The sequence below is a fragment of the Xenopus tropicalis genome, chromosome 5 (genome assembly GCF_000004195.4).
Source record: "Xenopus tropicalis strain Nigerian chromosome 5, UCB_Xtro_10.0, whole genome shotgun sequence".
In the NCBI taxonomy this organism is placed as follows: domain Eukaryota; kingdom Metazoa; phylum Chordata; class Amphibia; order Anura; family Pipidae; genus Xenopus; species Xenopus tropicalis.
Genome location: NC_030681.2, coordinates 79,468,854 through 79,496,736, shown reverse-complemented (window position 1 = coordinate 79,496,736; position 27,883 = coordinate 79,468,854). Strand labels below are relative to the sequence as shown.

Genomic DNA, 27,883 nt, shown 5'->3' with positions numbered 1-27,883 from the left:
ATTCATTTGTTTTCCCACACAAGGCTACTCTTTTGCACATTACAAATACTGTTTTAGTATTCCCTGTATGACACAGGGAAGTCTGGCTGCATTACTAAGTTCACTGGGCTTTTATGCGTTCGCAATTACAGTTGGGAGAAATCGCAGGGGCCACAAGTCACTTTTGCATCAAAATGTGCTTAGCACAGCTCAGTCCTTCCTGCCTTCCATTCTGAATTGGGTGCTACTGTACCTATTAACACAGGAGAACCCTCTAGCTTCCACCTTGCTCCCAGCATCAATAGACACAGCACACTGCACCTAAAGAATCAGACTCAAGCGTCATTAGCACATGGAAATTATGCCAGGCTGATATTGTTGTTTCCGAGATCTTAGCTGAATTGCCTGCATTTTCTCATGATATCAAGGGCAATCATGAAGTGCCTCTAAGGTAGATCTTTAAACACAGCCACAGGGGCACTGCAATTAAACTAATATAATAAGACAATAAAACCATCAGAAGCTTTTACAAGTCACTACAGCACTTCAAGACTGTAAATGTTTGACCCACAAGAAATCAAAAATGCTAAATAATCCTAGAGCCAAGCCATTACCATAAATGATGTCACTATAGAAATAATGCAGAAACCCTATTTGAATTAACACAGCAATGCATGTGAAGATGTGAAAAATTTAGTATGAACAACATTTTATCCAAAATTTAGGGGCTGATTTACTAATCCACGAATTCGAATCCGAATGGGAAAAATACGGATTGGAAACGAACATTTTGAGACTTTTTCGTTGCCGTTACGACTTTATCGTAAATTGTCGCGACCTTTTTGTCGCCGTTATGACTTGCACGACAATTTGCGCAAGTCGTAACGCTACAAAAAAGTCGCGACAATTTGAGAAACAGTCGTAACGGCTATGAAAAAGTCGTGACAATTTACAAAAAAACGCAAAATACCGATCATTACGAAAAAACGTATTCGGACGCCTTCGGACCGTTCTTGGATTAGTAAATCAGCCCCTAAGAATTGAACTCAAAGAACCTAATGTATCCCATGGGAGCAAAAAGCTTTAGGGAGGGAAGGAGAAGATAGGCATCTACATTGAAAGTAAATTTATAATTCTGGCCCTGCCTGGTCAGTTACTGGCTAGGAGATACAAATACCAACTGGGTGGCAACCCTAGTTCCCTAGTGCAGTGCAGTGTGTTAATCTATCACAGACCAACTATACAGCAGTAAGCCCTGCCTCCTGATGTTTGGGTACTGTGTAATGTCATGAAGCCAATGTTACACAATACTTGCTGTATGTTAAGATGGCCAAGTGTGTTAATGTGGTCCTTGTCATATCTGATTCTTGACCACATATCTTTCTGCCAGACCCACTGGTAGGCCCATTACATGGGTCAAGAAGCTGCCAAATCAACTTTGAGGGACAGAGCTAGTATCTTTTATCACCTGTGTATGGCCAGCTTTAGTAAACAGCAATAAGCTGTGGGGGAATTCTCTTGTGTCTGCTTTTCTTAAGAAAATCACAGTGTAATGGTTTCACAGAAGGTGTGGATCCCCCTTAATAAAATTAAAAGAGGAGAGAAGAGAATGAAAAATTTGAGGCTTACTTGTAAATTTTGCTCAGGAGCTGAAGAAACTTCTGAATGCCTCTCTCAGTTTTAGGGCAAAGACCAGAAGGGAGATTTATTGTGGCAAAACCCACAAAAATATCTTTTACTGCGGATCTATTAGAATCACAGCATATACAGGTCCAAACTGGGATTCAAAAAAGCCCTGGCATTTTAAGCACACAGAGGCCCAAAGAGTCCCGAGACCACTAGCCCAATAAATAGTGACTGTTTATGGCATCTTACAGCAGCCCCTCCACAGCAGCCCCATCCACAGATTGCCAGTCCGGGTCTGGGCATTATATATACTGTATATATATATATATATATATATATATATACTGTATATATATATATATATATATATATAAAACTTCCATGTATTTCAGTATTTCCATGTCTCTGATTAATTCTTTCATTCTCTGTCAATACTGTGCCAGTATCATTATTGCAAAAACAAAAAAACATCAGTAACAAGTTTGCCACGATTTCCTTGATGCTGAATACGTGTTAGAGCTGGGCTGGAGTTTCTCTGCTCAGCATGTGAATCATGTTTTATAGACGAAAGTATATTGCTCATTTGTTGCCGCCAAAGGAATTCCTATCCAAAGCCTTGTATGAAGCAAAGGTGTAATTATCTGGGAGTATCCCTTACTATTATTACCACTGCTGACATAATAAATATTTATAATAGTGCTTTTTTGTTACGACATGGTACCACTATTAGTGGTTAAATTTAGCTCTATTATACTGCTATTTGTGTTTATATATTTAAAATATATTTAAAAGAGAGCTATATCTCCCTGCCCATTTTTTTTTTTTAATTTAACAGCTGTACAGCTCTGCGTTTCAAAATAAGGTTTGACAGTTTTTAATACTGTGGTTTGACAGAGGAACTGGCTTCCAGTGTTATGCTGCTAACTTAAAAAACCTAGTCCTGCACCTAGAAATGGTAAATGATCTCTACAGTGTATTTAATTTCCCCTTTCTCAGAATGTAGCCGAGATGTACTTTACCTACTCATGGATCAGATCTGGTGAGAAAGACATTTTTTATAACTGAGTGAGGACGTACAAGGCAATGGATTACTATTTGGGGCCTATCTTGATGATAGAGGTAAAGTCTCCAATAAGGATATTGTCGAATAACCTGGAGAGATGAGGTGATCCTTATCAGGAAACCCATTATCCAGAAAGCTCTGAATTACAGAAATGGCTTTTTCTATAGAGTCAATTCTTTAGTAGTTGTAATGTACAGTGATCGAAATTTTGTAAAGGCCGCTTATAGAGAAATCCCCATGTCCCAAGCATTATGGATAATAGATTCCATACTGGTACCAATTTTTAGGCAGGCCCTTTTGGCCAAGGGTCTTTGTGTGACGATCCCTGAATAAACCATTATGACCTTTTAAGTGGTTACAAAAGGAATGGCTAAAGTGGATAAATATGAATACATCTCCATAGAAGATCTGGCAGGCCAAACAAGTTGGCAATATTTGATTAACTAAATGAAGATTTAAAACAATTCCAAAACACTCTGTAAATATAGACTCAATTGCTGGCCTACTACATTACTCTTTCACCAACAGGGAAAGCATTCTTGTCCACTTTCTTATAAAGGATAAACTTTTGATACACAGATCGTATTACATTTGCTAGGGCTTTGTGTGTTTCAAGGGAATCTCCAGCAGGAAAATCACACAGCGATAATGCCTTCTGGTTGATTGAGTAGACTTAACCCCTTACATTGCAAGAAATAGCAGCTAAAATATTCAGTCATAACATTTGAATTGCCTACTTGGGAGTGGTGGGGGGACAAATAGGAGTACTTGTATGTTGTAAGTTTTTTTTACTCTTACAGAAAAGGACAGAGGAATATATCAGCTTAGTGAGCTTAGTTTAGACCTGAGAACATTTTTCTACGTGAAGAGAGCTTATGGACATTACTGAATTTGGCTCGTATAACAACATAAGAGAAAGAGGTTTGCCTCAAAAACATTCTGTATTTGGAAAAATGAATCAGACATATTTCATTTGGAAGCTACAAAGGGCTGATCTTGTATAGATCACTAATTATATAATTAGTGTGCCAGAGGACAATAAAAAGGAATCCAGTGACATATAATGGGTGTTCTGTTTTCTTTCTGTGGTTCATGGGCGGTAGCTGTGGTTATATGTCACAGGATGGGTGGTAGGCAAAATGTACTGGCACAATAGGGTACAAACAGCTTCTCAAAGGAACACAATATACACACAGCAACATCAAGGGCCATATGTGTAAACAGAATGGGGTTGTGGGGTCACATATACTGTATAACTGCATGAAATTTGAAATCAAACATATTTATAAAACATTATATGACTGTAACATAGGAGGTGACCTTAATCATAACCAGAATTTCCTTAGTTTACCAGTAGTCTAAATAATGGCCATTCTTAAAATGTAGTGCAACCCTCTTTACAGAGACTGAGCTAACTTTAACTAATGACTGAAAACCATGTATGGGTTTACTGCAAATAATTCCTGTATTTTGTTTTTGACAAATGGAACAATGTATCTCAACAGTAGAACAAGGCTAAGGCTAAAGAAACTTTAATAGCACAAACTCAGCAAAAAATATTCCTTAAAGGAGTAGGAAAAATATAATAACTGGGGGTTGCTAAAATGTTAGGCGTCCTGGGGCTGGTGCATGCCCAGGAGTCGCTACTACGGCACGAAGACAGAAGAAGGAAGATAATTGCTCTCTTGCGCCTACTCCAGGCTGGACCACCAGCCCGGGGTATAATGTAAGTGATTAGAATCACTGAGGGCACCCCCCCCCCCCAGTGATTGTACCTTTCCTTCTTCTTTAAAGATATACCGACACCAAAAATTAAACCTTTTTTTCATATATAATGATATATTGTCTTTGCATGCTATTTATAATGTGGCCATACAAGTATTTGCCCAATGCTTTTACATTACCTATCCAATCCAATGTTCCACTATGAGGAGGCTGCCATATTTGTGGAGCAGTAATCCATTAGTATTACAAAATAACTAAAGCTATAACAATTACTTACAAATGCAGGCCTATCAGTGAAAAACGATCAACATGACCTATAGGTAATGTAGATTAGTCAGTATCACTAAACAAATAATAATATTTCACTATTTTATAGTATACAAATACAAAAAAAGTGAAATAATACTATTTATTCACATTAAATGCATATTTTTGCTGCGCCCTTCATGCAGTCTAGGGTACTGAGCTGAAGCATAATATAGTTGCTATGCTTGCTCCATTTGACACAAAGATTGAAATAAACAGCAAAGAATAAAGTTAACTATATCTAAATCTGCATAGCTACATAGACCAGATGCCAAAGAATATAATCAGAAAAATATAATGGTTTACACATTATTTTATCAATCGTAGTTAAAAAAGGCAACTGTAGTTCAATGAATATTCCTTTATTTAAAACATAACTTCTTTGCAAGTAATGTTCACATTTTGGAAACTCAGAGTAAATGATTTCCTTATTTCATGAGCTGCTGTAGTCATAATAGGAAAGAATGAGCACTGAGCATTCCTGCTTAATTAGTACAGTCATTCAGTTGGTAGGGAAGCTGTTACTCCAGATGAACCTGCTTCTTCACAGAGGTTGTCATGTGTCTAAGGACCACGCAGTCAGGCATTTATTTCAATCTGTACAGCCACCTCGCTGGGGTGTGTTTTGTAAGAAATATTTTCTGACTATTATATTCTGGTTTCCATCTAAGAGTATAATCCATACTAAGTACTAGATTCACTACAGCTACATTTTATAGGTCATGTCTTTTTAAAGGAGTGAGCTGGGTTTAATGACAACATATGCTTTCTGTATGATTAATGAATATAGTATGCATACTCATCTATACTGCTGACCCTGGTATCTTCTCTTTTATAAACAGATACTTATATCTTGTAAAAGACACCCTGGACTTTATTATAGATTCTTTATTATAGGATTCATGCCTACCAGTGGTACTGCAGTAACTCTTACCTAACAGAGAGATCATGGTGTAATTGTTTGCCAGTATAACCAAACATCAGAAGGGCTCACAGTGCTATGTAGGAGATCAGTGCTAGTTTAATGCCTCTGGTGATGATTGTATTAATGAAAAACAGAGAATCAAGTGTAAAAGGAGCAGGCACAATTTTATGACATCTGGTGGGACACTGGCCCTGAGGGGAAAGTTATATAATTCAATGTAGCTTTAGAGGAGAACTAAAAATCACCATCCCCAGGCCCCCACAGGCCTTTAGTTTGTGCTTCCATATATGCCCCAGTAGCTCTCCATCTACTTCTTCTGCTGCTGATTCAATGCACATGCTCTGTGCTGCTGTCAGTTACACAAGCTTACAATATAAAGTATACATAGACTATAAATGTCATACTATAAGGCTTGTTAATAATTAATTTAGATTACTAATACATGGCAGCTCTAAAAGACACCAGAGCAGTTTAGCATCAGAATCTAATACTCAGCCCTGTAGCATCAGTTTATTTGACAGACAAACCTCATTTTCTGCTAATTTGCAACGGCCCCTAAGCTTAGCTTCTCAACAGCTGCCCACAGCACACTGAGCATGTGAGTGTCACTGACACCTCTAACAGATTCCAAAATGGGGATCTCTTGTGCCAATTTAAAAGCTTGAATCATTGCTGCTATAAATATGCTGAACCTTTAGGTTGGTACAGTAAGTTCAGTATATAAAAGATGGCATTTCTATACATATTTATTTTCAGTGTTTAGTTCTACTTAAAGAAAAATTGCAGTCAGCAGCGCTGAGCTGAATTATCAGTGAGTGACATGAATAAATGTCAAGAGGTAAAGCTCCAATATTATCTAATTTATAATGTTAACTTAATATGCAGCATTTACATATAAATCGATAATGTGCGGCTATACCTTGAACTAACCTGTGAAGCTGGTGCGCACTTTCAGAAGTGACATCAAGGGCATGCGCAAGTGCTCGAATGAAGCCAAAAAAACACTACCCACGCATGTGAAAATGCTCCAGATGCGTACTGTGCATGCACGCCCATATTTTGACGCAAACTTTGGGGGATTTCAGCCAAAATCAAGGAAACTTCTAAAAAATAGTGCGGGGGGGGGGGGGGGGTTAACAGGATGAGTATGAGAGGACGCAAGAGCACCCAGATGAAACCCACACAGATATAGGAAGAACAGGGTCAGCATCAAATGGACCCTTCCCAGTAGATAGAATGGTTTGAAAAACCTTTTGGAAGAGGACCATATTGGTATGTTGATGCTGTCCTTTTCCAAAGGGACTGCTTACGCCACTCTTATGATCCAATCTTTGGCATAGGGGACTACCAAATTACAAGGCCATTAGGATATGTGAATTTGGTCTAAAGCAAAGGCCACAATACAAAAGATGAATAATATTAATCTCCAAGCTTTTCTTTTAAATCTTTCTCCCTGCATCTAGATTTATTCTTTATCTAGCATGAAGCTCCGCCCCTTTTGCTTTCAGAGCCCTCCTTCTCTCTCTCTGACTATGATGATCACAAAGAAGTGCCTACTGCGCATGCCTGATTGATTTTAATTGGAGCAAAGGCAGTAAGCATGCCCAGAAGGCACCTCTTTGAGGTCTTCATAGTCAGATGGAGGAGTGCTCAGAAAGCAAAAGGGGTGTCATGCTAAACAAGGAAGTCAGTAAAAGAGCTGCAGTTCAGCTGCTTGTAATAGAGAAACAAAGTAAATCTGCATGCAGGGAGGTATATTATTCTAGGGCCAGGGAGGTATATTATTCTAGGGGCTATTAAGAGTATTAGGGAATTTTAAAATGAAAGGCTTACTTATCCTTTAAAGGCAGTATACTCAATATTTCATCTGTTTTAAGGAAACAGATGCAACATAAACCTCACAAGTGGGGAAGAAAAAAGAGGTGGGGCAGGAGGATTAAGAGTAAAACTCCAGTCCCACTTTTACTGGTATAGCATGCTCCAAAATTAAATAAAGTACAGGAAAATTATTTTTGGGACATGCTCTAATTAATTCCCAGGGACCTCTGTATTTTGAATAGACAACAAGCCCACAACAACTTTCTACAGTCTAACTGGAACTTTTGAGAGAGCACTAGGGTGCTTCTACTGATTAAATACTCCCCATACCAGCAACCCATAGTAGTCAATAAGAAATCAGTATGAATCATCCAGCCTGCACTAGACTCATAATGTCAGTTGTTGCTAATGGTTACTGCCCTACTGGGGGTCAATTATAACGACTGGGCAAATTTGCACCTGGGAAGTAACTTACAGCAACCAAACAGTGCTTAGCCTTTTTTATACAGCTGCAGATTGAGCGTTGAAAGCAAACACCTGACTGATGGCCAGATTTGCCCAGTCTTTATATAAATGGCCCACAGTATATGTAGCAAGATAGGAACAAACACAGGGGTTTATAATGAAGTTAAGTAGGAGGTAATTTCTGTGGGATGATGGAAGTTACCGATCAATAGCAGCTGGATGGCAGGTTGGATATCCTTGATGTATACACAATAAATGTAAGTTTTGTTTTTTTTTACACATTATAAAAAGTCTTTGTGCTTTTATCTATTTTTAGTTCTGGAAAATCTTTATCTTCTTTTCAGTTTTTATATTACTAATGACAGAGAATACATCGGACAGCAATTGATGCAACTGATGAAACAGTGTGGGTGGCCAGAATGCTGTTAAGTTTTGCGGTCATTGAAACATTGTGCACAATAAAATATATAGCAGAATTTAATGATTTTTATAGCAAAGCTGATGGCTAGATAAAAACGAGTGGAAGGAATCAAGCAGTGGTTGACTAAATGTGCCGTGTCTTCCTTATTGTATAAAGCAGGTACAGAGGTTTCCTGAGAAATTTTTTGTGAACACTGTAGAAAGTATAGTGGAAATATCAGGAATTGCAAGCAACTAGCTGGAACCTATTTTGGAGGCTATTATTATTATTTTTTTTTTGCAAAAAAATAATAACTGAAGCTTAATTCCTTAAACAATTACATGTGCAATAGCGACAAAACAATGTGCACAGCAAACTAGCAATTAATGAACTGTTTTTCATCATTTTCGGAATTTTTTTTTTTTTTTTTTTTTAATAAAGCATTTTCATTCCTGGCATTAGGCTTCCTACACCACCCCCTCGTCTCTTCGGCTTCCGTTGATTATACTGGTGTTCTACAGAACTGCTAGTAAAGTTATGTAAGGGGATTTCTGTCTTCCAAAACAAGTTGTATTCCATTTAATTGCCTGCTAGAAGTATAAAACAAATACATTATAAAAAAATATATATTAAATGAATAAAATGGGAGTACACTGTACTCAATCCCAACTAAGTTATAATTAGTCCTTATTGGAGGAAAAACAATCCTATTCGGTTTATTAAATGGTTAAATTATTTTTTTATTATATTTAAGAAACAAAGATTGAAATTACAGAAAGACCCCTTATCTGGAAAACCCTGAGTATTGTATGTATGTATGTATGTATGTATGTATGTATATCTTAATTATAAAGCGCTACTTATGTACGCAGCACTGTACAGTAGAATACATTAATACAAACAGGGGGTTATTAAGATAATAGATAAATACAAAGTATTACAATAAACACAAATAAATAAATACTGAACCTTTTCTGCACCATTCTGCAAATCTCTGCTAGAATGAAAGAATTTTCAGGTTGCCTAGCCCTCTTTACCTTGTTCATCAGGTAACCCATGCTGGACAGACTTTGCCTGAGGCCCATCTGCCCCCAGCCTTTACTAAACATTCCAAAATGAAGGAGGAAGGCATATGGGCCCCCACCTCCAGTATTCTAATCTTTGCATACAACATGCAAGTATCTCTGGTACTGATAAAGAGGCAAAAACCTGTGTATCATACAAAGATGAACACCAGAGCACAGGTGACAATAAGCTTACTTAATTTAAATTAGTAGGTATGGGACCTGTTTCCAGAAAGCTCGGGACCTGGGGTTTTCCGGATAAGGGATCTTTCCAGATTTTGGGTTTTTATAACATAAGTCTGCTAATTATTGAAACATTAACTGAAACCAATAGAATTGTTTTTTCTCCAATAAGGATAAATTATATCTTAGTTGGGGATCAAGTACAAACTACTGTTTTATTATTTCAGAGAAAAAGGAAATAATTTTTACAATTTAAATTATTTGACTAAAATAGAGTTTATACGAGATGGCCTTTCTATAATTTGGATAACAGGTTTACGGATAACAGATTCCATACATGTATGTGCAGAAGGTGGGTGTACAACTTTTTGATGCGTCTGCCTTTCTCAAGTAACAAAACATCTATTAAATCTGAAATTATTTTTTATTTATTTATTAATTTTTCCAGCTTCCCTATGGGCAGACACCTGTAGATCTGACAGCAATTTGATTTTATACCTCCTATTCCATTTACTGGTTTAGCTAAATTGGAAGGAGGTGCAGAGTGAACAGGATTTCACAGCAGACTCAAAACCAGTTAATGAGAGGTAGGTACCATATCATCTAAAAATCAGTGTGGCCATAGAGGGGACATTAAAAGCTGCCGACAAACAGCATTGGTAGCTTATTATGCCATATTTGGGGCTTCTCAGCTCTGCCTGCCTAACCAATATCTGCCTAAAAATCGTCCAGATATGGGCAGGTTTAAAAATCCTATTAGAACAAGGAACGCATTGGTGCACTGATGTGGTCCATTAGAGATGTACACGAGAACACCCGGTGCTCTTTGTTAGTGATCCCACTTGGTGCACGGACCCTGGGGAGACGGCACTCCCACAGCACAGTAGGTACTGGCACACAAAGTGATGTAAGTGGGGGGCAGGCCCTTTCTTGTGTTTATTACATCAACCGTAATTACAACCGTAATAATCACGAGGGGCTCGTCCCCCACTTGCATCACTTTGTGTGCCGGTACCTACTTCTTTCTACTGCACTGATGTGGTCCTCATCCAGATGGCCTGTATCCCGTCAATGTGATCCAATCGTTTAGCACCAGGGCCAAACAATGGGTTCGATCCAATATTGTTCGTATATCAGGGAAAAATTTGCTCATTTGGAGACTTTGACAAACGAGTAGATCTGTTAAAGTATGGCCAGCTTAAGTGTGGCTTCAGTGGAGCCTTGCTAAGTCTATTTATTACACATGTCCCTTATTTTTTTAATTAATATGGTTAACTTAGGCTTGATTTTTTCTGACAAGTAAGGTTCTGTTGCACCAAATGCCAGTTTTTTTCAATTCATTTTTCTTGTAATCTTTGCAGTGTTTGTCCTAGAATTGATTTTCTGTGGCCTTGAGGGCTAATATATGCCGTGCTTTTTTTTTTTTTTGCTTATGAAGTATAGCTTCTTCGTCAAGAAACCTCTGCTCTAAAGGGAATAGCAGTACAGATTCTTCTTCAAGAAACCTCTGCTCTAAAGGAAATAGCAGTACAGATTCTTCTTCAAGAAACCTCTGCTCTAAAGGGAATAGCAGTAGAGAAAAAGAAGAACATTTTACTTTAATCAGATATTAATGGCTATTCTCTAGTAAGCAGTCTCATTTGGAAAATTAAGACTGCCTTAATGTGTATCTAAATGAACCTTCTGCTGCTACCCTCTCCTGTCCTATTTTATATTCTTCTTGTGCTTTCCCTACTGGTCATGTAGCTCTTCTGCAGCTCCCAACTACTAATGGAGCCGTATGGAGTGGACTAGGGAGCCATGTGCAAAGGCCGTCTCTGGCTTTACTTTTCAGTCCTAAATTAACAAATACAACCTACCTATGAGATCTTCAAAGAGATAACTCTACTGTCGAGGCACAAAAGCTCTTTTCTGTAATTTGGGTTGGCTTTCATGCATTGAAGCATTGAGCGTGCCTCCTGCAGACAATTTTTGGCTACATTTCATTTTGCTTTATAAGTGATAATAAAGCCCACGCTATTGGTTCTCTAAGCTTATGTGGCAGTATTTTGGAAAAAGCGCTATAAACTGGTTTAAAATGCACTGCACAATGTCAATTGTGGTCCAGATGCGAAAGCTTTCACTAGCACTTCTAAAACAGGCCTGGGAAGCTACAAGTCAATGTTTCCTTTTAATTAGAAATGATTTTCAGCTGTTTTGGCAGCACATTACACAGTTTCAAGGTGATTATTTAAAACTTTTATTCAGGCAACACACTGGCTGCAATGCGGGAATTTCTAACGCAGCATGAGGTTGTTCAGCACAGTATAAAACAAGACAATTAGGTTCTTTCTAATGTTTCCATCCTCACTTTTCTCAGATTGCACTTTATTAAAAAGGGTCTATCAAATAAGAACTAGACACAATATTTCCCAGTTCTTTTAGCAATGTATCAGGGGTTTGCCCAGAGCCATTTTCCTAGGACCCACCAAGATAGGAGGCTCACTAGCACACCTTTTATCTGGGATAGCTTTTGACAGAAGTATCATGTGGAGATGGCAGACCCCTCATTTCAATCGACTAGAAGAACCATTTTGTCATTTTTCTGCTCCCAGGGCTAATCCAGGGCAACACACCTGAGGAAAACATAACTGCAGACCATTTTTCACTGCCTGCCTTTCTATATTGAACTTCATGTGCTTAAGGGTTACTTTATCACAAATTTCATAAGGCAGTGGGGGCCCACCAGCAAAATTTTGCCCAGGGCCCAGTGGTACCTAAAAGCAGCCCTAAGTTTGCCTCTATTTCCAACCAGGTATCCCAGTTCTTGATATACAGTATTCCATGTCTGGAGAGCATGAACTGAATACTGCATATAAAGAGTCCAGGACAACAGGAAACAAACATACCCTAAAAAAGCATTTACCGATAAAGTTCACTTAGCCTGTACTTTTTGTGTCACCATTTCCACCTTTTATTGGTGTAAAACATTGCCCAAAGCTTTATAAATAGGACCCAATTAGATAAACACTGAAATATAGGAAGGGCAGAGTTAGAGATCCTTTTCTAACCAGTTCACCTATTACTCAGGGCAAAGAGCCTTCTTTACCAAGCTCAAAATTATATAGCAGAAATATATCATCCATTATACAAAGCTTCACCTGAATAATAAGGACAGCATCCAGAAAACCATATTTCTTTACAGGATAAAGCTAGAAACAAACTATGAACAACATTATAAAATACCATAATTACCTTTCCATTGAATTTAATACTTTATTCATTATATCAAATGGTCTGTTACATTTAGATACTGTTGACTGTAATCTAAGGAGAGAAATAGATACAATGATTTGCAATTCTCATAATTTAACACAAAATTAATAATTTTTTTAGCTTGTTCAAGTTTTCAACAGATATCTCTGAAACTCTTCAAAAAATGTTACAGTAACACTTGTCTTACTCCCAAATTGCTAGTGCAATGTACATAAGATTAATGGCTCAAGGGGAAATTTTGGGGCGACAAATCGCCCTTGTGCCATTACACTAACACCTTCCATTTATGTATGTGCAATCTCTTCATCATATTCATCTTGTTCTTTTATTAACCTAAAACTCAACAAAAAATATTTGTACCATTTCTGAAATAAATCTTCAGTATTCACCTCAGCAATTGTCCGCCGAGTCTACATGCAGGCTTTGTTGGAGTTTTTTTTTATAGCCTATGATATATTTGACCCATCAGGCCTTTTAAAAATTACACCAACCCAAAGCCCAAGACAGAGACAAAAGGGTAACCGGATTATTTCAGAACATTTCGAACATTTTTCATGTGATGAGGAATTAAATATAATAAAATATTAAAAGTACTCCAAGATATTTTATACATTTGAGTGAAGGTCTGTCTCTTGCAGCTCTATATGCTTCAGGTACCACATTACTATAGGAAGTAGTGACATGCAGAGAGGGGGTTAATTTACAGTTTAATTAAAGGAGAAAGAAAGGTAAAAACTAAGTAAGCTTTATCAGAAGGGTCTATGTAAATACAGCCATAAGCACTCACAGAAATGCTGCACTGACTTCTGACAAAAGATTTCTTGTGTCTGTAATTCATGTGCCAGAAACACACAGCTCTCAGCTCTCTCCTGCTAACCCCCCCCCTTTAGGAATGTGGATCTGAGCCAATCGGCAGGAAGCTGACTCATGTCTTACAAACTGAGCATGTTCACTTGGTCTGGGTGTCGGTGCAGGAGTGAGGCATTATGGGAACTTTCTTTACACAGCTCAGCATTTTTTCTTCCTGTTTGGCTTCTGATCATCTGAACAGGAGAAATATGGGGAGACTTAAGGGCACTATTAAGAGAACTGAAGGTATGCCTGCAGCTTGAGATTAACTCTTTATTAGCCTTTCTTTCTCCTCCTTTAATAGCCATCTTATTATTTCTCTTCTATAAGTATAACGGTAATTATTTGCCTTTATAGTTTTTTTGATCAATGATCAATCTTTTGCAATGATTTTGTTATTTTAAAGGCCCACTTTTCATATACTTTTGAGATTTTAACCATGTAGGCGCATATGTTGCACGGGGCAGATTTTAGGTGTATTTTCTACTTCAGTGTGATGTTAAATTAATTTGCATAAAAGCACCAGCCCATTTGCTACAAAACTGATTAGCACCTGTATACACAGACTAGATCATTACCTGGACGGTGTTTTCAATAGAGATAAAAGCACACGTGGTCTTACAACATTACATTCTTTATGGTGTCTAGTGAGCTTGGCTTTCTTCCATACTCCATACTAAGGTTCTTCCGTACTCCACATCAAAGTTCTTCCGTACTCCACATCAAGGTTCTTCATACACCACGCTAAGGATCATCCATGCACCACGCTAAGGTTCTTCCATACATCACACTAAGGTTATTCCATGCACCACACTAAGGTTTTCCATACACCACACTAAGGTTCTTCCATACACCACACTAAGGTTCTTCCATGCACCACACTAAGGTTCTTCCATGCACCACACTAAGGTTCTTCCATGCACCACACTAAGGTTCTTCCATGCACCACACTAAGGTTCTTCCATGCACCACACTAAGGTTCTTCCATACACAACACTAAGGTTCTTCCATGCACCACACTAAGGTTCCTTCATGCACTACACTAAGGATACAGATATTAGGAACCATACTTTTTCTTTAGACAAATGACAACACCAAAACTCCTCAACTGCCTGCCACTGCCTCTGCCTCAACTGGAATCACATGAAAACGTCAGCCTGCAATATGTGCCATTGCCATAAACCCTTATAACACTATTACTGAATATTGTAAAAAGACCACATAACAGTTTTCATGGTTCTTATTAATAAAAAATCCAGGCAAACTAAAATAGATAGAAAAATGTTTTATTTTTGAACAGAATACATATTCAAAATGCATGGGATCAGAAGGTTAAAACAGCCACTTCCAAGATGACAAACTTGTAAACAGAAAATCCAGCCACCTAGGGCCATTTAAGTATATGTAAATTACATTACCTCTTTCCCTTGGTAACCTAATGGTGGGTAGAATGATACCCTGGACATGATGCTTGGGTTGTATTCACTGTATTATAGAACATGATCATTTTTGTCTTCAGTGCTATGAACAAGTTGCAAAAATAAGACAAGTAAATGGGAAGGCTGACTGATCATGGATAGGGGGCCCTACTGTCCTTGGCTAGCAAGATTTTCTTCCTGGTTCAACTGAAATCAGTAAAGGTTCATATGGTTAACACACTGATATTGTCTATAGTCATAGATTCATTGCTGTGATTAAAGAAATATTCAAATGAACATAATTTTTAAAAAAAAATCTAAAAACAGGCCATCAAAACAAACATATGATGGTAATATGATAATTTAAAATGCTGCAGTGGGGAAATAACTGTGTCAAACCTAATTAAGCAGGATTTTTTTTTTAAATAATACATTTAAATAATGTGTATTTACTTGTTTTTGAATGCAGTCTAAAACAGTTTGCAAAATGGAGTCTATGATGGATATTTTTAAAGTCATAGCACTAATCTATGTTCCATATTGCATATAAGTGCAACCAGTCATATCTTTGCTTGTTTCCTAACTGCTAATTAGATGCTACCATCTACATTAGTAAATGAGCTCTCTGAGAAAGCAACTGTAGAATGTCAATGGCTGCAGCTATAGGTTTACTTGCTATATTTGATCATTTATGTTTAGCATTATCCCACTAAATATAAATAGATTGTCAAATTTTGCTGTTTTCTTTGTGACCAACTGATAAAGTGTACCAATTCTGTATGTTGTTTACTCTACTATAGAAGAGAGGGAATGGTTGGATAGAGTGTTTGAAAATATATGTATTTGATGAGTTTCATTTATACCATCCCTGGTTCATCTGTGCTCATCAGTTTATTCATGGCTCAAAAATAATTTGTGGTATGGAATAAAGCCTTTTAGAATGTCTGGGACTTATATTACCCCATCCAAATTTTACCCACATACTAATTATACAATTACTTATTCAAGTATAATATGCGGGGTGGTGAGATTATTAAATGGAAAGATTTAAAGGGCTCTGGCACATGGGGAAATTAGTCGCCCGCGACAAAACTCCCTGTTCGCGGGCGACTAATCTCCCCGAGTTGCCATGACCCGCCATCCCACCGGCGAACATGTAAGTCGCCGGCGGGATGGCACACGCGGTGGCGCGATTTCCCGAAATCGCCGAAAAAGACTCGCAAGTCTTTTTCGGCGATTCGCACCGCGAACAGGTAGTTTTAGTCGCCCGCGAACAGGGAGTTTTGTCGCGGGCGAATAATCTCCCCGTGTGCCAGAGCCCTAAAGGAGAAGGAAAGGTAAAAACTAAGTAAGCTTTATCAGAAAGGTCTATGTAAGCACTCACAGAAATGCTGCACTGACTTCTCTGTAAAAAGATTAGTTGTCTCTGTAATTCCTGTGCCACAGACACGCAGTTTTCTGCTCTCTCCTGCTACCCCCTCCCTAAAGAATGCTAAGAACTCACTCCACCCCCTTAGGAATGTGGACCTGAGCCAATCAGCAGGAAGCTGACTCATAGTCTAACTAACTGAGCATGTTCACTTGGTCTGGGTGTCTGTGCAGGAGTGAGGCATTATGGGAACTTTCTTTACACAGCTCAGCGTTTTTTCTTCCTGTTTGGCTTCTGATCATCTGATCAGGTGAAATATTGGGAGACTTAAGGGCACTATTGAGACAACTGAAGGTATGCCTGCAGCTTGAGATTAGCTCTTTATTAGCCTTTCCTTCTCCTTTAAATGGCAATGTGGCCTGTCAGTAAATATCCCTCCGTACATCGAAGCAAAAAAAGTAGCATAACATTTTTGACACTACTATTGTTGGTTTAAATAGAACTAAATGTGCCATGCACTCCAAGTTTTCCCTTCTGCCACATGTATCCACACCCATTCCAACCCCTTTGAATTTATGCAATAGTTAATGTGAATAAAAACATACATGAAAAACACTTAAAAAGAAAGTGTACATGAAACTGGTTATTGCCTTTCAATAGAGTCCAAATCTAGAATTGTATGGTGAAGTCTTCTGGCTTATCTGCAGATATGTTTCATCAGTTGCATAATTATCCATTGTTTATTTGGCCACTGTCTTTAGATAATGCACGTTTCATACTTTGGACTCAAAAGCCATGCAAAACTATGACAAATTTAACACATGCACACAAGAAGTGATTTTAAATATTTGCAAAGTGTAAAACTTAGTGAGCATTATGAATAAGTGCTTATGGGCAATCAGTACTACATGGGTTTATTATAAAAACCAGCAACATAATATTGGAAATGGTGCCATTTGGCTAATAGCATGCTGTACCAAAAGAAGCCTTTTTACACATTAGCCATGTAGGCACACAGCTTGGTGGACTTCATGCCAAGTACAAAGTCTAGATGGGGACATTAATACCTAACTTGTCTCATACTGCTTAGCATGAATTGTACCTCTTGTTCACTACAAAGCAGTATGCCTACCAAACTATACTTCCATGCAGCTTATTTTTAGAGTGAATGTATTTAGAACAGAGAATGATAAAGGAAACTTGTCCCCTAAACAAACCTGTGCATCTCATCATTTATTGCTTTGATAGAGAGAGGGAAATTTGTTGATACACTGAGAAAATATCTAGTAGAGCACAATAATGATGATCCTTCTACAAGCGAATCTTTAAAGGCCTACACATAACAATATTGGATCTAAAATTTAGACAAATCCCATTTATGTTTTGGAGATCAAATAATGTTCCAATTGGCCTCAATGTGCCATCAACTTGTTATGAACTGGCTGTAACCTGATGCAGCATAGTATGAATACTACACATTTACAGTGCTTACTTTCTATCACAATAATTTTGTCAACAAACCTTAAGCCCCCATGAGTTTCTGTAAAAAAGTTAGCAGTTGCAGCATTCTAATACTATCCTTATCTTCTTTTATATCCAATCTTTGCCTATAGTTACGTTCCTCCATAGATTTCACTCACTCTGACTATTGCTGCTGGTAACTGCTACTCAAAAAATGTAAAACTGATAACCTTAAGGCAGTGAGCTCTTGTGAAAAGCTACATGTTAACATACACAAGGGTGGGGAGCATTTCTACAGAAACAAGCAGGAACTGTGTGGGATGTAAAGTTAGACCAGCTTTATTTAAGGGTTATAAACATAATTGATTAATTACTGTTCAGAATGTCAGCTACCCTTGAAGACTTGTGGGAAACATGGCGTTGTCACTGCAATAATTTTATATAAAATTAAACGAGCAAAATGACAGGCTCTGCTTCCCTATAGTGAGAAAGAAAGTGAGAGAAATACTTGGGGGAGTTATTGAAGAAATCCCAGACTGCTTTTATTCCTGGGGTGTAATAATTACACTTATTAGCAATCTTCAGAAAAGGAAGATGCCATTTGACAAACTCAGTTGCTTACTTACAGATGATTTTTAGCCTTTTTACACAGACACAGACAAGTGAAATAGGATTATTATAGCACAAACGCACCAACGACTGGTGCTAGGAAAATGTGTTTAAATTCCCTTCAGAAAACCCACCAAGCTATATATCTTTAGTTACAGCTGAAACATTACTCCCATCATTCTTGTGCTGAACTACTGCCTTTTAAAACATCCTCTCTAATGTTACATTAAAGGGGATAGAAGCCCAAAGAAACAAGATCAGCTGATTTTGTTACTACTGAGTAAAACACAATTCTTTTTTATTTACTACATAAAACGGCTGGTCATTCCACCTGCAGGTTCAACAAGAAGTAGCTCTGACCATTTAGCCAGAGAAAGCCAATGGTACTGAATAGGTGTTTAAGTTTATTAAACTTGCAGTTGAAAAAAAAAAACTATTATTTATATTGACAGGGCTATGTGCAGCCCAGCCAAGTTCTTAAAATGCCCATCTAAACAAACCCATTCTATACAAACCTCGTTTTTCCTATATAATAGTGAATTAGTGGTTTGTTCTCTGACTATGGATCTCCTCTAATGATCTATTTCTTTACTTTACTTACAATTTTATGGAACAAATTACAAGACTACATAGAAGAGACTATCTCCACCATATGTTAAATTTTTGCAGCCACTTGATGCTACAAAAGCTGTTAGGGTTAACAACAGAAAATACAGAAATGCTTATTGCCCCATTAAACAATAAATAACTTAAGGCACCGATATCCACTTACCAGAAATAAAAGAGTGACAAATTATATTTTCAAAGATTTACCTTCAAACAGCCAAGATCAGTGAGCATGCTCATTAAGTGCAATATAAAGTATTTAGTAAGAGTTTGGCTAATGGCTGTCTAGTGGAGAACAGCGGTGTTCAAAACACCCATCACCACTCACAACACTATATATTCAATAGTATAAGAAGCATTGAACAGTGGACTGGACTTTCTTGGTTGCCACTGTTTTCTGCAGGAAGGCATCAGCAGACAAAACACCAGATGCAGCTGGCCTTTATAATATAAGAAATCAAGCAATTACTAGTGAAATGTATAATTCTATCAATCCATGTTCTGAAAAACATTGAATAAGTAGTCAAGTTATACCAAAATACATATCAAAAAGTTTTCACATATAATAAATTCATTTTTTTCCCCGAAAATAATCATAGTCAAAATCTCTCATGCTTCCAAATTCTTAATCTGCATGTTGATATAGAAAAAGAGAGATCTTGTAAGGGAGTTTTACAAGTGCAAAGTAAAGGTGACCACATACAGGCCACTTTCCTTGAAAGTTAACTGCTTTATGAGCCACATGACTGGATCTTAGGGACTTCTGCCACTGCCAAAAAGTACTAGATACTGTCATTGCTACCAGGCTTTGCAGTACATACAAACAGAATACATCCTTAGTGAATCTAATCTGTCGATGGGAGTGATACAAGAAGTGGTGGTCAGGTATTTTAACTCCAAGCACTGAGGGCATAAAGGCAATATGACAGACAGCTGAGATTTTAAAAAAATATGGCTGAAAACGTATTTTATATACTGAACTTACTGCACTGGACTACAGGTTTAGCACTCCTATAGTAATGATTTAGGCCTTCAAATTTGTACACAGGAGCTCATTTTGCAGAACAGAAGATGGGGAGCTACTGGGGGGCATCTTTAGAAATCTTCCCTGCTAAAGGGGTATGGTTGGCTTGGGCTAATACAGAAGCCCAAAACATAATGTGCAACATTTCTAGCCTACTTCTTTGTTAAGCTTTAGTTCTCCTATACATTTATAACAGGTATGGATGTTTAGAAAAAAAAGAAATTGTGCTTCATGTTTAATTTAAAAATTGTGACATGAGATGTTTGCTTCCAATGCTTTGCTATCACACACACTACAGACTCAGCTTCCTGGAGAAGCTGTGTAAAAATGAATTCCCTGAAAGTTAAGTGGAGGTCATTTCCTTCAAATGGTTACTGAAAGCAGTGCATAATGCATAATGGTGCTTTGGGTAAATCTCAGAGTAAGATACAAAATAATGAAAAAGATCCCCTCCATACATCAGCAACAAGATATCATAATCATTTCTAACAACCACAGCTTCTGACACAGGCAAAATTAACAATTTGTTAAAGGAAAAGGAAAGGCTAAGTCACTAGGGGGTGGCAAAGGCTAGGCAGCCCCCAGTAATTGAAATCTCTTAACTGAAACCCATGGTCGGTGCTCCTGTTAGGAGGAAACTGCAGCAGCCAGGGGTGTATGCAGGTGAACAATCCTCTTCCTTCCTTATCCTTTTCATGAGACCCCAAGTCTGGTGTATGCTTGGTTGAGAGAAAAGTTTTTGTTAAAGCTTGGCTTTTCCCTCCACTGCATATGTGCGAAGACCAAAGAAGGAAGCGGATCACTTTGTCGCATAAACCCCCTGGCGATTGCAGTTTTCTCCTAACAGGAGCACCAGCCGGGGCAGGGTCAGACTGGGCCGATTGATTCCCACAGTATGCGCCACCGTTCCTCCAGTCTCCCTCCCCCGACACGCTGCAAGTTATATTTACGCACGTTTGGGAGTCAGATGGGTGGGGTGCCCTGTGGGGAGGTGTGTGAAGGCCGTGGCGGGGCAATTGGGGCACAAACTCTGGTGGGCCCTTCACTCCCCAGTCCAACCCTTGCCCAGGATTTCAGGTAAGTGAATACAATAACTGGGGGATGGCACCCCCTCCAGTGATTGTACTTTCCTTCTTCTTTAAAGAGGCAGCTCACCTTTAAATTAACTTTTAATATATTATAGAATGGGCAACTCAAAGCAATTTTTATAGTTTTTACATTATGTGCCTTCTTCTGGCTCTTTCCAACTTAAAGTAAACAAACTAAAAGGTGGTTACTAACTCCAGCAGCCTAGAATTTATTGCTCTGTTAAGCTACAATTGGTTACTAAGGTAATTTGAACTATAGCAACCAGCTAACTGATGAAATTCCAAACTGGAGATTTGCTGAACAAAAATGGAATATGGTGTGTGTGTGTATATACATATATAAGTATACAGCCTAATGTAAACAGATTAAGCTACTTACTTAAGCTACTCCCTACTCGTGCCCTACGAGCAGCACACACAATCCATTTACTTATACAATCATTTAAAAAGATGACTGTGTACAGTTTCTTAAGATTTTAAAACTCCTAGGTTAAATTATTCTAAAAACTCTCTGTCTGAAAGGCAGACCCACCACAAGCTGGGGGTTTCAGCTTAACATAATCTATAGTTAGAAGCTTTTAGTTACACTTTAAGTTTTTAATCACAAGCAAAATTATACCAATAAATTCTGTGCATTTTAATGTTAAATTCAGCTCTGACCACAGAAAGGAAAATTATACGTGAAGATAGTCCTATACACCTGCTTGTTCTAACAAGGAACCGAGAGGCACATCTTGTCTCATACACTGCAGGTATAGAGTTTGCTGTTTCAACAGAGCAGGTGGCTTTAAGCAATTTGTTACAACCAGGCTCATTTTACAGCAGAAAAAGTGAGAGGTATAATGTACAATTAGAAATCTGAACAGCTACAAGGACAACCAGTCTTCTTGTTCTTTGGGTCAAGGTGCTTTAAAGCAAACTCTTAAAATGGTGTTGATGTAGCCTTGAAAAATCCAAGAGTCCAATGAACATGGAAGAGCCTTTCAGTCAGTAGGCTGGGGAATGATACTTATGTGCAGAAAGTTGTCTGGGTAGCTGAGATGTTCACTTAACCACTGCACTGGAGTCTCCAGCATTGGCTCAATGCCATGTATCATCACCTGATACTTCTTCTCTTCATCTGTGAAGCAATGAAACAATTATAGGAACAGGTAGGTTAAAGGTCATGAACAAACATGAATTGTAAAATGATAAAAGATATGTACAAAATAGTGCAAAATACCGTATATTGCATTATTAATGCGCAAATATTAACCAGAAAACAAAATAAATATGTACCTCCATAACTATGAGTCCCAAAATCCAATTTATAGAAGAACAAATTAAAGAGAGATCAAAATAAGCAGATGAAACAGTTAACAGAGTTCTCGAAACTGTCAATTTTTCCTTTAGTGCTGCAAGAACTTATACATGTACCAGTCGGCTCAAACTGCATTTTAAAGCTGGCAAAAGCAACATTTCAAAGTAATTCCTGATCAGTATAATACTACTCCAACTAATGCTGTTTCAGCACCTATCCATAAATAAAGGCATAAACTGCTTAATCCCCTTAAAGGAGATGGAAAGTTACAACCACTGGGGGGGTGCCAAAATGTTAGTAGAAAACTGCACCGGTCGGGGTATTTGCTAGCGAGCATTCCTCTTCCTCCTTCACGCACGCGCAGAAGAGTGAAAAACTGAACTTTTCAAAAAAGCTGGTTTTTTTTCTCTCAACTTTGCATGCACAGACCCTGGGATCGCTGCAAAAGGAAAAGGAAGGAAGAGGATCTGCATTTACCCTGGGTTGGTGCAGTTTTCTCCTAACAGGAGTACCAGCCGGGGGTTTCAGGCAAGCAATTACAATAACTGGGGGTGCCTAACATTTGGCACCCCCTAGAGATTTAGCCCTTCCTTCTCCATTAAAAGTGCTTTCAGACCATTCCATCATGCCCAAATTTGTTTTAATTTTACACAACAAGAAATCAATGTATAGGGTTAAACCTTTTTGTTCTTGCAGGAAACTGTACGTTGTACTATTTCTTAATATTAAACATTTAGCTTAAGTGATAAGAATTTAGATTATCATCTGGAAAGGGTTTTATATTAAAAGCATAAATCTCTGTACGTGCATCTTGCACTAAACACAAAATTAGCTATATAAAGGCTCATGAAAATAAATAAAAGCAAATGTAATCCTTTTTACTAAAGAAAGTACAATGACTAAATGTTTATGCCCACACAATTTCTCTCAACTGCTGAGTAATATGCTACTGTCCCTACTTAGAGGAGTAAAAATAAAATGTATAGAGTCAGACTGTGCTTGCTAGAAACCACAGCAGATTTCAAGATAATGCATTTTAAGTCACCGAGACATATTTGTAAATGTGGTACACAAGCTGTCTGCACCATGGAATGTGCATTATACATTATTGGGGGAAGTTTAATGCTGGTGTGTACATTAAGGTTTTTAGTATGAATGTTTAATTACATGGAACTAAAGCAAAAGTAACTTTTCCCAATAGTGAAGGTGATTTATGAAGTTAGTATATACTGTGTGTGAAATGTCTCCTTAAGAGAAACATTCCATGCAGTTTGGGCAGACAGAGTGACTCAGCGTCAATGTGAAGGCCTTTTAACCAAAGAGGCCAGGATATCCCCCTCCGGCATAGGCTCTCTTACTGAATAAGTGGAGGTGAATAACTGGAAAAGCATGAAGCGCCTTGAGTTCATAAGGATGTATGATTTGCGCACTAGTTTTATAGCAACATGTCATGCTGACGTGGATATATTCCTCAGGTTCAAAGATACAGCAAAAAGCAAAAAAGCATGGATCTGTTATACAGTAAAAATAATAAACTCTGAAGATGTTTTATGTACCAATATTGTTACTCCTGAGAAGTTCAGAGAACTTGGTGCTCTGAACGCTTTCTTAGTAAAAGTAAGTGGATGCAATCATTAAGGTACCTGTCAAATATGCTCAGCATAGTAATGTTTGTTACTTTCAGTGTGAGGGAGTGTGGACTGGCTCCAGCACACAGCATTTATAGCACTTCTGAACTACTCTATGCAGTCTTGCCTCTATAATGGCAGTGTCTGTTTCTGCATATTAATAATTACCTTTAAAATGTTTTAAAGGCTTACCCATTAACAATTATGTTTGCCTACTATATTTTTATTTTACCATGCAACTACCAAACAATGGCAGCAGGTATTAGAACAGGGGTGGGCAAACTACGGCCCGCGGGCCCCTTGGCCTTTTTAATCCGGCCCGCCGCGGCCGCCAAGTCTCCGGCCCGGGGGTAAGTAAATGTGGCCCGTGAGCCAAAAAGTTTGCCCACCCCTGCATTAGAAGGACCTAAATTTGCCAGTATCAAGCATAAGGTTGAAGACACACTGAGCTACATAGTACTAGCTACTTGTCACAGCTACTAAACGCCAGAAAATAACCTGCCATAGACAATACTGAGAACTGCCTCTGCTAAAACACATCATTGTCTATTTCTGTAGCCGTGATAAGTAGCTGCTACTTGTAGCTCCGTGTGTCTTCACAGGGTAAGAACCTACAGAACAGCGGTGTCGCCCGTGATAAATCTCTGCTATCGTGGGTGACAAAGCTCTCTGAAAAAGGCTTTCCACTGGCAACAATAGGAGTCAGCGATGGAAAGCCCTTCACATCTTGCGTCTGTTGTTGCCAGTGGAAAGCCTTTTCAGAGCAGTTTGTCACCCGCGACAGAACCGTTCCATGGGTTCTGACCCTAATGTGTAAGTACATTTGTGTCTGCAATTTATCCACCCAGTTAGCTGTGTAAGCTGTGAAGTTTAGGGAGCTCTTTCTTTTACATCTCAGTGTATATTGGCCCATTGTATCTTTAAATACTCACTGCTCACTTTCTAGAATATTTGCAATCAACAGGGCAACCTCTATTATTCCATTTAACTCTAAAATAGACCATGGCACTGCAAGTTCACAGAGGCCCAAACAGAACCACAATTGTAAGCTCTTTTGGGCAGGGCCCTCTTCACCTCTTGTATCGGTTATTGATTGCTTTATATGTTACTCTGTATGTCCAATGTATGTAACCCACTTATTGTACAGTGCTGCGGAATATGTTGGCGCTTTATAAATAAATGGTAATGTAATGTAATGTAATAGTGACTCTCGATGGCATCTTACAGCAGCCCCTCTGGCATTTGCCAGAATCTACAGATTGCCTGTCCGGGCCTGCAAGTAGTACTGTGTGGGTGTTTTAAAAACAATATTAAAACCATTATGAGGTTAGACTGTCGAGGTTGAGGTTGTTTTCTCTGGAAAAGAGGCGCTTGCGAGGGGACATGATTACTCTGTACAAGTACATTAGAGGGGATTATAGGCAGATGGGGGATGTTCTTTTTTCCCATAAAAACAATCAACGCACCAGAGGTCACCCCTTTAGATTAGAGGAACGGAGCTTCCATTTGAAGCAGCGTAGGTGGTTTTCACGGTGAGGGCAGTGAGGTTGTGGAATGCCCTTCCTAGAGATGTGGTAATGGCAGATTCTGTTAATGCCTTTAAGAGGGGCCTAGATGAGTTCTTGAACAATCAGAATATCCAAGGCTATTGTGATACTAATATCTACAGTTAGTACTAGTGGTTGTATTTATAGTTTATGTATGTGAGTGTATAGATTGGTAGGTGTGGGTTAGGTGTGCTGGGTTTACTTGGATGGGTTGAACTTGATGGACACTGGTCTTTTTTCAACCCTATGTAACTATGTAACTAACTATGTAACTATTAAGAGAAGTAATAAACACGGCTCAAACACTTTTGTAGTTATTTTTGTAACACATATCTATATTTCCAAATAGGTTACAAAAAATAAGAAAAAGTGAAATATGTCACTGGCAGTAAACAATTTTAACTAACCTTGACTAATTATTTATCCTCTGTACACTAATAAGTAAAAAGCGCTTAACTAAACTCATGGCTGAGAAAAACCACAACCTAGGGTCTGTATCATATACATCATGCAAAAGGCCTTGGCCTCGCAATAATAGACAGCAAGGTTAGGTCAAGAGAATTAAACAAAGTCAGCACGTACCCAGAGGAACATGCACCCAAAGTCCATTTTAAAAGGGCCATTTATCTTCTGCAAAATACTTTGCACAGTAGGAGCTTTTAATTTTAAGAGTATAACAATGTATCAGTTAGAATATAAACAGAAAAACTGAGGTAGTTTTAGGGCTGTGCTTATTGCAAGAGAAACACTGGCTTATAGGTTAGTACAAACCATCCAAACTATTGACACGTAATACAATTACATACATTTACAATGTAATGCTACAAATTGTATCTGGGGCCACCATTTGAGAATCCCACTATCAGAAAGTTTTGTTGTACAGTATGTTAAGAAAGTATATGCAAGTTGCCTCTTTGGTGATAATGAGGGGCTCCGGTTTCTCCGCCAATATTCAAAAATCTGTATGTCAGAACAGCACATTCCAAATTAAATTAAACTGTATTGCGAAATGTAACATACCTTTAATTAAAAAAAAAAAAAAAATATATATGTATTAGTAAGGTGCTGCATCTATTCAGTGCCATCACTGAGCCTGCTGCCGTTCCAATGATGCACCCTTCGCATTGCTAGTGGAGAGTGACAATATACTTCCTATACCAAAAATAGGCTGTTTTCTTGCTTTTTTTTTTTTTTTGTAAATACCTCTTTACGTTACCATGGACAGGGAGCTCCAAAATATGGCTCCACCCATTCCCACCGTTTTCCATTAAACAAATTCCTTATTTTTGCCTCATCAATTTTAACTCTCTAACAATAAGGTCAGTACTTTCTACAACATGTTCATTTATAGGGTTATAAAAAAAAACCCAAGCATTCTAAATTATATATATGATACCTGTATATTTATATATATATATATATATATATATATATATATATATATATATATATATATATATATATATCAAACCAAGGATGGCACACCGCTTCAATTCTTGTCCCGGGTGCACGGTAAAAAGTTTAAATATTGCAAAAAAAGACCAGCAACACCGGATCTATTGTGAATAGTGGATTATATTAAAAAATGCATGAACAGCCAACGTTACGTTTCGATCCCCATCGGGACCTTTCTCAAGGCAACCTTGAGAAAGGTCCCGATGGGGATCGAAACGTAACGTTGGCTGTTCATGCATTTTTTAATATAATCCACTATTCACAATAGATCCGGTGTTGCTGGTCTTTTTTTGCAATATATATATATATATATATATATATATATATATATATATATATATATATATATATATATATGGAACATCGATTATGAGGTTAGTGTCTTTCTGAACAGTAATGTTAACTAAAGTTGCCTCAGCAGAGTTTGGGTCAGTAGGGGGGATATGTATTAATGCATTTAGAAAATAATAAATAGAGAAGGGGGAGTACTAAACCTTTTCATATGAAGTCATACTTATTGAGTGACTCATACAGGCATATAAACACAGTGTGGCAGAAATAGCTACACACAGATCTTTTATGAGGCCTTTGTACAGACTAAACAATTCAGAATTGAGAAACAAATATTTAGATCGTCTAAGTCTTCTGTGGATATTTTAGCCAAGATTCTTAATTATTTAGATGTGTTCTAAATGATTAACAGAAGTTATGTAGTCAGGT

At 37.9% G+C, this 27,883-nt stretch overlaps 1 protein-coding gene across 5 annotated transcripts in view; it reads right to left on the bottom strand.

Moving 5' to 3' along the window:
* atg5 (autophagy related 5) overlaps positions 1-27,883 on the bottom strand; it is a 199,050-nt gene that overhangs the window by 85,674 nt on the left and 85,493 nt on the right. For 3 of the 5 annotated variants that reach the window (XM_012963001.3, XM_012962998.3, XM_012962999.3), the window contains exon 8: positions 21,816-22,353. The exons of the other annotated variants lie outside the window; for them this stretch is intronic. In XM_012963001.3, the coding sequence (XP_012818455.1) occupies positions 22,217-22,353 (137 nt within the window). In that variant the 3' untranslated portion in view covers positions 21,816-22,216. Of the gene's footprint in view, positions 1-21,815; positions 22,354-27,883 lie in introns of those variants that run through there. 5 annotated transcript variants of the gene reach the window in all.